This window comes from Dendronephthya gigantea, unplaced genomic scaffold (assembly GCF_004324835.1).
Source record: "Dendronephthya gigantea isolate DGI-Jeju-01 unplaced genomic scaffold, DenGig_1.0 000036F, whole genome shotgun sequence".
Lineage (NCBI taxonomy): Eukaryota > Metazoa > Cnidaria > Anthozoa > Malacalcyonacea > Nephtheidae > Dendronephthya > Dendronephthya gigantea.
Window position 1 is genome coordinate 364,172 of NW_021163046.1, and position 10,515 is coordinate 374,686.

At 36.7% G+C, this 10,515-nt stretch overlaps 1 protein-coding gene across 1 annotated transcript; it reads right to left on the reverse strand.

Annotated features, from left to right (window-relative positions):
- Positions 1-1,384: 1,384 nt before the first annotated feature.
- On the reverse strand, positions 1,385-8,575 carry LOC114525945 (protein DD3-3-like). The gene is made up of 10 exons (XM_028547406.1): positions 8,382-8,575; positions 7,207-7,284; positions 6,533-6,710; positions 5,813-5,971; positions 4,635-4,850; positions 3,641-4,016; positions 3,063-3,089; positions 2,467-2,750; positions 2,350-2,394; positions 1,385-2,231 (listed from the first exon to the last, which is right to left on the reverse strand). The coding sequence occupies exons 1-10, from the start codon at positions 8,535-8,537 to the stop codon at positions 1,876-1,878; spliced, it is 1,875 nt and encodes a 624-aa protein (XP_028403207.1). The 5' UTR covers positions 8,538-8,575; the 3' UTR covers positions 1,385-1,875.
- Between the last annotated feature and the right edge of the window lie 1,940 nt (positions 8,576-10,515).

Consider the following 10,515-nt stretch of genomic DNA (forward strand, 5'->3'; position numbering starts at 1 on the left):
CAACGCGCAGCTATCGAGCTTCAAAAATACACAATCGTCTGGAACTGAGACGAAGTTTTAACTATCGATGTTTTGGATACGCCAATAAAGCTAGCTCGTTAATTAAAGCTGGCTCAATAAAGCTAGATCTTTTTGACAATACGTCATCATACCTGTCCATACTTATTAAATCATCGATTCTTTTGTGGACATAATTTATATAAATGACAGCAACTGGTCATACAAAATGTGCCGCTTGACCTATTGTTTCGGATTTTTCATCTTATAATTAAAATATTATTACACTGACACCGAAGATGATTCTAATTTCCTTCAATACTTGTTCAGCTTTTGATATTAATAAAAAAACATAGGAATTGCGAAATCATACACAAATATATCTGTTAATAAATCTAATTAAATTATCGAGCCTTTTGTCAAAACGATATTAGCAAAAGCGCCTGATCAAACACATTAAAAGCGGCGAATTGTAATGTGGCTTTTGACCGTCTTGTTTATCATTTTTTTACCTCGTTATTATGGATTTCTTTCTACAATATATTAATCTTGTTATGAAAAGAGGGTGTGAAATTTTCATATTTAATGAAGCTGTTTTCATCGCAGACAAAGCTTCCGCCCTTAATACAACTAGCCGTTTAACCGGTAAGTTTTTAATGCAATCGTTAAGTGAAGGGGTGGTGCATGCGTTGAGGTGCTTTGTCACAGCTGCCCTAGAACTACCCCGTTATGATATGATCCTCAACAATTTATTCCAAAGACTATCCACCTTTTAGTCCTTCCAGACCAATTACTACCACAAACAATATAAGTTACAAGATGCATGAATGCCGTTTGGAATCATTGCATGCTAGAATCAGAATTTTAAATATCGCTTACCTTTAATAATGTAATATGCCCCAGCCTAAAACGATCAAAAGGATTCCACACCATCGCGTAATGATCGACCACACTTTACGAGGCAGATTGTCCAAACATTTTGCAATACCACAAATGGTATATACCAAGCAATATTGCTAATCTATGGTATATAGTGGCTACCATTTAATAGTTAGCGGTATTTCAATGAATAATATCTATACAATGGTAAGGTGTTTTAGAGATGCTTTTATTTAAAGTGTGATATTCGTCCATAGGACGGTTGAATAGATGAAAAATCATGTCAAAGTTTTAGCACTCCAAGCACTATAGAATTCTGAACACATTTGAAACACCCGCCATATTTATTTTAAAGAGCCCGCAATGCGATATGAGCAGAAAATATACGGCGATTCCGAGCCGCAGCACGTTATGTACGAGGGATTTATTCGGTTCTCAAGGGTCGAGCCTATCCGGGTAGCTATATTAATTTAATAGTAGGAAACAATTGTTGAAAATATATTGCAGTATAATTGAACATTTATGCATCAATAGTTAGCTACATCATCGAGAATATATATGTTAAAAAACAGCAATAGCGTGGTGCATAAGAGAATTAGACTATACTATTCGTTTAATCTGGAAGTCTGAAACTCAGAAGCCAAAATTGCAGAAAATGTCAGAAAACCTCGCCGTCAATATTATGTTTTATCTTGTATCTGTAAAAATATTACTCGGAAGAACTAAACATCTTGAAGGCAACACGATTTGCAGTTTTTAGAACTGCAAATGTTATGATCGTGATAAATTATTTTAGAAAAATTACTCGGCGATACAGTGTTTTGAATCAATGTCTGTTGAAAAAGAAAGCAGTTTTAGGCCTAAAAAACTCAGAAAAATATACTCGGAGCGTGTTTATAAAAAGATTATATGGGTTTTACAATCTGGACTTTTGGAATTTTGGACTTCAGATAATCTTAACTGATCTATAATAGATAAAGAAGGTGCATTCAGTCAGTTTTAACCGCTCTCATTCTTGCTGATAATCAAACGACCTTTCTGACTGCGATTAGTGAAGTTGTTGTTTCGAGAGCACATGTAATAAAAGATGTTTGGACTGTTCCAACTCATTAAAATACCAGCGAACGATGGACTGGCGTTGTTCAACTCGTCATCTAACTGACGCGGAGCCTTATCGACAGCATTTTTCGAAGTTTTGTAGTAACCAGCTGAGGCTAGACTTGCTTCGACGTCTACGAACTTTTTGGATCCCCCAACGAAATTGTGAAGGATATTTGCGCTTTGGAGCATGCGCGAACTGATTGGGACACTATAGGGTGCGTAGTACATTTCCACGAGATTATTTTTGTCTGTTCCTGGAAGTGAAAAAAATTTGAAGACACGGTGAATTACATGGTAGAAATCATTTTGTGTATAAATCTAAAGAACGTGCTAAATATAAAGATTTTGTGATTTTAATTTATCGATATATACCTGCTTTTCCTTGTCCGTCATTGCCGCCCGGATTGCTGTTGGAACCTAAATAATAGAATCATCATCATCGTCATCGTCATCGTCATCAGAACTATCCCCAGAACTGCATTTTGTTACCTGTCCACTGGACGTGAATGGCATCGTTTGTTGGTACCGTCAATCTCTTTGGGACAAAATCATACTCAACGGCTGGGTAAGTTTGAACGATATTTCCTCTTTTCCCACGAATGTTAACATTATGAATGTTGACATCATTTGATACGCCGTTCTTATCACGTGACGTCAATAAGAACATATGTGACCGATCTTGAAATGTTCGCCCGAATTGTGCTGTGTTTATTGCCAACCGCAATGGGAGCTTGTTTAAAAATTCCACAGTTGGGTTTTGCGTTATTTTATTGCTAAAATGTTAAAGAGAAACGTTTAACTTAAGCAAAGAATTAGCCATATTCCTACTGAACATTAACAATGTCTTTTGTATTTTCTCCGGGAAAATGGACCAAGAAATAGTTTATGACACGTCTTTGTTTTAGTTAAGATGCAGAGTTCAGGTAACCAATGTTGTTTCGACAAACTTTGAGAGTTTTCAAGCTATTTTTTTACCGTGGGGAAAGTTGCAAGAAGTCTATTAAGTGGCACGACAATAAACACCTTTTTTACTCAACGGGAGTGACACCTTAGCCCAATTATAATATATTATCTAATCTACTTACAGAGGATCGTTCGTCGAGATGTTGTACCTAAAATATACACAGAGAAAATTATTTATTTATATCTCAGTTGCAGAGACTGTAAACTCCCTTAATAGAATATAAATAAGAGTGTATTTTTTTAAACGATGGAGAACACACACACATCTGGACGTTTAACTCATTTCAATCAAGATCGTTAATTCTTATCAACACTCGTCAACTCTCGTCAACTCTCATCAATTCTCATCATCTCTCATCATCTCTCATCATCTCTCATCATCTCTCATCAAATCTCATCATCTCTCATCAACTCTCATCATCTCTCATCATCTCTCATCATCTCTCATCATCTCTCATCAAATCTCATCATCTCTCATCAAATCTCATCATCTCTCATCATCTCTCATCAACTCTCATCATCTTTTATCAACTCTCATCATCTCTCATCATCTCTCATCATCTCTCATCATCTCTCATCACCTCTCATCATCTCTCATCGAATCTCATCATCTCTCATCAACTCTTACAGACTCTTATACGTACTCCCATAAACTTTGAGTTCAAAATGGATAACACCGCACAAAATAAGGTGACCAAACCTGATACGAAGAAAGCATCTTTGCTCTTCTTTCGATGGAAAGTTTGGTAATTTCCACTTGTAGGTCAATGGCGTGATACCAGCACCGTTTCCAAGGTGATTAGAACGGGAATATGGAGCCAACTCACATTCGGGCTTTTCAAGTGGGACAAAACAAAACTTCCTCATATCTTCAAAGTCCTCCGAGCGATAACCATAGCCCCACTTATAACCTGCTCGGGAACAACTGCCTTCGTCTGTGTATTGCGTCATCTTCTCCAAATAGTTGTGAAAGTTCACCCAAAGCCCGCCATGACTTGCGCAATCCTGCCTGTTATTGTGCTTCGAATCGTGTTTGTAATTTCCACGGTCTTTTTCATACCTCTCCATGCATTCTCCTGCGTAGGTTCAAAACATAATTTTCGCACAAGGTGATCTAGCACTCATATTTTAACTAATCAGGCTTCTCGAAATAGAAACTATTCTGTTTTCAATCTCTTATATTCTTTTTCACTCTTTATCAATCTATAAACAATGTTGTTGTTGTTGTTGTTTGTTGTTTTCTTTAGTTATTTAAAACCTATATAGCTCCGACATAAATTTGAAACCGAAATATTTCAAGAAATATATCGAGTTGTTTTAGCCAAGAAATGGATTATATTTTTTCACAATTCCCAGTCTTTTCCCGCCATTTCAGAGCCTCTGGTTACTCACAAGCGATAGTATATCTTCGGAACTTTGGGACGGGAGGAAGTGAGGTCTTTTACTTTGCGAAATAATGAATCAGATTCCGGCACCTTAGTGTGCATAGTTTACGAATTTGCTTTGAGTAAATGCTATCAACGAAATTTGTATAATATGATAAAATTCTTTGATAAGAAGTTCGGTTTATTGTCGGAAAAATATTTGGAATTGAAATCTTCCACTATGAGAGTTTTTCTTAGCACTCGCTGTAATGAGAACCAAGGTACGTTCCTGCTGACGGACTACATCCCAACCATGACCCGTGCACTCACCTTTTTCTTTAACATTGAAACTTTCTCTCTGGTAGTATGGACAGTCAGATTTTTTGTCCACTAATACTGCGATATCAACCCAGTCAGTGGGATGCCAGTATGGGTAATAATCTCGTTCTTCGGGACACTCGTAGCCATTTCGGTTCCCGTTCGGATTTTGCCTTGTCGACGTACTTCCTATGTTATCTTTAACATTTTGATCTGCTGTAAACAAACCTGCACAAACAAGAGAAACATCCCAAATCAGTTATTGCTTGGATCTTGAAAAACAAATATATGCTGGTATGTTTGCGTTGTAGGTTTTGACAGCGGTAAAGAGAAAATTGACAATTCACAGTCAACTGCTTCGATGAATGTTGTTCATAAGGTCTATGTTCCTGGTTTGTCGCACGAAAAACAAATATCCGAGCGTTTTCAAAATCGTTTTTGCCTAGTTCATCGGTTTTGACGCTTTGGACACACAATCCAAGAGAAATATGTTCAATATGTTAGATTAGCTTTAAGTTATATTTTAAATTAACAGTGTTTGAAACCGTTTGGGAATGAAAACGAAAATGAAAACGCTTCAAAACGTTACTGTGTGCCAGGGGTTGACCAGCACTATAGTGCACTAGTTTGCATGACACAAGAAAACTGCTAAAATAACCACTTTGTTTTGTAATGCAAATTAGTGGACTAGTGGATTCACCTCTGCTATATTGCTAGTAAAGTACTTAGCCAATGATCTATTTGTTATTTGTTTGTATAAAAAATCCTCACGAGAGGCTAAGAATCCCCCATTTACAACTCTGGAGGGCTATAGCAGCCTTCTCTTTAAAATTGCTACTTGGATTGCAAACGGTGGTAATAAATAAATGTTTCGAATAAGCGCCGGTGTTTATTTGGGTACCGCGAGTATTTGAGTAAGGCGTTTATTCAAGGGCGGCGTTTGTTTTAGGGAATAATTTATTCTAATAATCACGGTGTGCTCTTGAGTTTAGCGCCCGATTGATTCAGGATTCAGGCATTTGCAGTTTGGAAAATGGATGCGGGCAAGTTATCGGGAAAGCGGTAAAAAAAATCCAGAAGGTCAGTCATTATAAAAAAGCCATGAGGTGTTTCAAAAGCACAGTTCATGTAACTGCGTAAAAACACCGACCTAGACTTGTAAAAGAGCTAGAAAGTTATAAAATACCTACCACGATTGCGAGATCTTTTTTTGCATTTGTCATACCAATTCCAAGGCTCGTTAAGTCCATAATTACTGTGCTGTGAATGAATCCGTTCTTCTCTATCTTTCTGCCATTTATATTGAAATGGATTGTGACGTCGATAGATTGGTGTACCTTCAGTAATGCCTATAAGAACAATAGAACATCCAAAGATTATTAGTTTCAAGCTTTTTATCAATCAATACATATTAAAATGAAACAATCACGACGGCTATATTAGAAATAGTGCATAAAACTCAGGTATATGAAATGAAATATTGTGACGAAAGTGCTCTGAATCACCAACCGGGTAAACTGAAAAATTAGCTTGACCACGGTGCATGGGAATCGAACTAGCGATCTTTGCTTTGCGAGTCCAATGCTCTTCCAACTGAGCTACTATAGGTCAAGACGGTTCGAGTAGTTAATATTTCGGAAATGAACTTGTCCCTTCCATATCTGCGCGTCTTTAAGTGATAGTAGCTAATAGTCCATAAGACTCAGGTTCATTTTGAAGCTAATTTTTCATTATATCACGATGATTATAAACTTATATTGTCGGACGTCACTGACGAGTGACCAAACATGAGCTGTGTTATGACTTAGGTTGGATAGACAGGAGGTAATATTCTCGGCTTGGCCGGCTCAAGGTTTTCCACAATATATACTGCATAAGGGTATTTTTTCACTGTGAATTTTAACAATTACCGTTTCTCTTTCTTTCGGGAATGTGATTTTTTCCAATATCTTCATCTTTATGCTTCTGACACATGTATTGTAAAACAATCTGACAATTCAGGTCACCATCACCGCAGCCGTGTTGGTTCGTCCACTCGATGTTCAAATACGTCGAACCTTTCCCCTTTGTACCGCTCATTAAATATTTCTAAAGTTAGGAGAAAAGAGCGAGAGACAAATTTCCTTCGATAAGCATACTGCAGACTAGAGATAAATGATCTATTCATCTTGTTTGACACAGAAATGACTCATGGAGACTCTTGTACAGGAAACCGAATAACGACTAGGATATTGATAATGACGTACGTGTCTCGGTTTAAACTATATAATTTATATAGAACTTATATTGAACGTAAATGTTCGCTATTCTCTCTTTAAAACTAAATTCAAAACCTTATATAAGAGATTCCGGTATACTAGACCATATACTATGGTTGGCTATATCATATTCCGATATATTCGACGTTATCAAAGTTAAATATACCTACTTACGGTATATTCGATCTTACCAAGATTATTTTAAGCAGTTGAGTTCCCAACAGCATTTTTAAATGACGATTATGGTCATGCAGTGACAGTAGACTATTTTGAACTCTCATTCGAAATTTCATGCAATTATGTAGTAATGTTAGTGATGAATTTACCATGTGATACTGCATATGTTCGTTATGATTTCGATAAGCACCCTTTTCGCCAACATTATAACCACCTTTGGCATTGTTCTGTGAAGAAATACAATATAACATTTATAGTACGCGCGTACCAATTGGTAAAGAAGCGTGTATTGTAATATATATAGGCTTGTAATCAACAAAAAAAACAAAAAAAAAAAAAACAAAAAACAAATCGTCTTAGGGGACTATATCTGAAACCGAAACTGGAAAAAGGTTTACTATTTCTTAATTCTTGAATAATAAGAGCAAGACTAGTTATATAATTAAAGTTCTTTGAGAAGTGTGCGTACACTTCGCTTGCAAACAACTAATGGGAACTAAATTTGCTTCGTGGGTATTAATACGAATACATATATACGATTCGTGACAATAGTTCAGGGATCAGTTTTTCAAAGCTGAGTTAGCGCTAACCCTGCACGGTTAAATTTGAATCCACTAGTGTGAGGTTGAGAAAATATTCATGGCAAAAGATATTTTCCAAACAAGCGATTAAAAAAATTGCTGTAAATTAAAGGTTGGGAAGATTTCTAAAACCCCGTACAGACAGGCAAGTTCTTCTTGCCAAGTTTTATTTGCAAGGAAAATTGCTCGTGTCAACGGCCGTCAAGGAAAACTTGACAAGGAATTCTCCACTGCCAGTAGGGAACCGCGCAACAATATCTTGAGACAATTTAGCGGTTTTTGGAAGTTTTATCATTTTTGTTTGTTTTGAGGTTCGGTCGTATACTCATTTTATCATACTGTCGTAAAATATACTCGACATAGATACATTATCGTAAAACTTGTCAAAAAAATTTGTCCGAATTTTTCGCACACATGCATGGGAAAATAAAACTTGGGAAGGAAAACTTGTCAAGAAAAACTTGTTCGTCATACACACGAGCAAGTGAACTGGTCAAGAAAATTCGTCGGGGCTTAAATATCACAGGCACAAATTAACATATAAAAACAGTCAAACTAATAAACGTTTTTACTTTATCGTTGTTTTAATCAGTACATGGTAAACATGCGTGCACTCTGGACCAGCACGCGAATGCGTGTATGTAATTGGTATCCGATTTAGTAGGGTTTTTCTCCAGATATATTCCAAACGATTAAACAGCTACTTTTAAATTATTCGTCATTTTTTCCAGCGATATACTCACCTGAGAATCAAACATTCGATTGTTGTTTTGTCGGTTCACGCCTGCTGATCTCAAGCGATTATTTGATCCTCTAGGATTGTGCATATAGATATCACAACAGACTGGATTCAATGAGGCCAAAATTGAAAGAAAAGCAAGGACTTCAAACAACCTCATCTTGGTTACGAGCTTTTGCCCCAATGCAAGCCCTGTCAATATCGGTTCTCTTACAATCCTCAGTATGGGCCGCGCAGAGTGTAAATAAAGAACAACCAGCCTAACAGCAGGACGTAATCTGCATGTGAAATTGAATTGGCTATGAAACAATATAAACGCCTCCATTTTTTGCTCTTCAAATGTCATGGATTGCAGATGCCTTAAAGCACATATATAGTCATATTCCTTTCAATCGTTTATTTTGATAGGCGAAGAACGAAAACATGGATGCAGTATTAGTCGAAAACTGATGCCAATATTTTAGGCTGTTTTATGACTTAGCCGTGCATTAATAGTATTCAAAGCAGCTCCTACGCGTTACATAATCATGCAAGGTCATTGGATTGAACATCTGGGCACGAATATACTTGTTTACTAGTAAAAATTGGATTAGAATAAGATATTAAGAAATTCGTGATATGAAACTTAATGATTGCTTAACTTTTGCCAACAGATTGAGAGTGATAAATATATGATTTTAATCTCTTCATTCTTTAAGACAAAAAATGTGGACTTTGTTCAGAAAATCGTAAATTTACCAAGCACTTAAATGATAAATTCTAGAATCATTCATTTAAATCCTACATTTTCTTTATTGTGAAACAAAGAAATGGTTTCGATGATGTTATCAACAATTCTGTTTTTATAATTCAAAAAGCGTCGCTATCTAAATGAGATTAGGACTTTGATTTTATCGGACAATTGATCCCGGCCTACGCTGCATATTTTCATCAAAGGAATCACTCTCATTGTCTCAATGACAAAAGCATTCCCGAAGCAATCGATTTCTTTGGCAACTAATTCGCAAATACTCATTCGCCCAGTCAGCTGTAGCGAGAACCTGTAATATACAGGAAATATTGCTCAAACCAGTTAATCCCATGCAGTTAACTGCTTGTTAACAGCGAGTTGCCGTGAAGTATTTTGTGAAATTTGATGCAGAATGTATGAAAAGATGCAGCATATATACGTGCTTTTTTTGCAAAAGACGTGTGGGTGACTGACGGTTTTAAAAAAATCAAGGGCCATTTTCAAAAGAAGATGGATCATTGTTTTGAACCATTGTTCCTACACGCTGTCACGCGATAATGCAACAATAACAAACTGTAATCATGTTTGTTTCGCGGCAAAAACTCGACCCTGGCGTGGGTTTGAAAGCCCTAAAAAAGTTTAGAATTCGTGGTGTTCATGTAATTAATCTGAGTGGTTTACTTCTAAAGCTCATTTAATCGTTAAAAATAGTTTAATGGTGATCTAGAAAGCAATTAGCTACAGCTAAATTAGCCGACTTGTCTGCTTATCTCAAACAAAGGTCAACGTTGACTTTTTTTTTAAAAACCACGTTGCGAGGGTAAATTATTCAACCCCCCCAAAAAATTCTAGACATCGGTGGGTTGTACTATAAACACAGTACCGTTTACCCTCAAATGCGACAGCACAGCAGGACATTGCCGGCCTTATTCCACGCAGAAATTTACCGGGGGGGGGGGGAAATATTTTTATGAGAAGACTTGAAATGGGTAAAGGCAATGTATATGGAATGTTGATTGGAAGAATGCCATCGATCAATTTCTCACCGGTAGCGATACCTGTGGATGAGCCATTGTTTAGGGAGTGATTCTAAGAGCGAAATTTATCAGTGTAATATAACAGGTGTGCTGTTATTAAGTCTGTGTGCTCAACATCGTACCCAGGATTTTCAGAAACAATTCTGAGTACGAGGTTGATCTGTGCTAAGGCTTTTGAATACGCGAGTTGTTTGTTGCGAGAGGTGTGTGTATTAGAAAGGGATTTGAAATATGGATATCGTAGGTAGTTGTGTATTAGAGAAAGGGGTTGATTTTCGGATATCGCAGGTAGATGTGTATCAGAGAGAGGGGTTTGAATTATGGATATCGCAGGTAGATGTGTGTTAGAGAGGGGTTTGTATTATGAATAT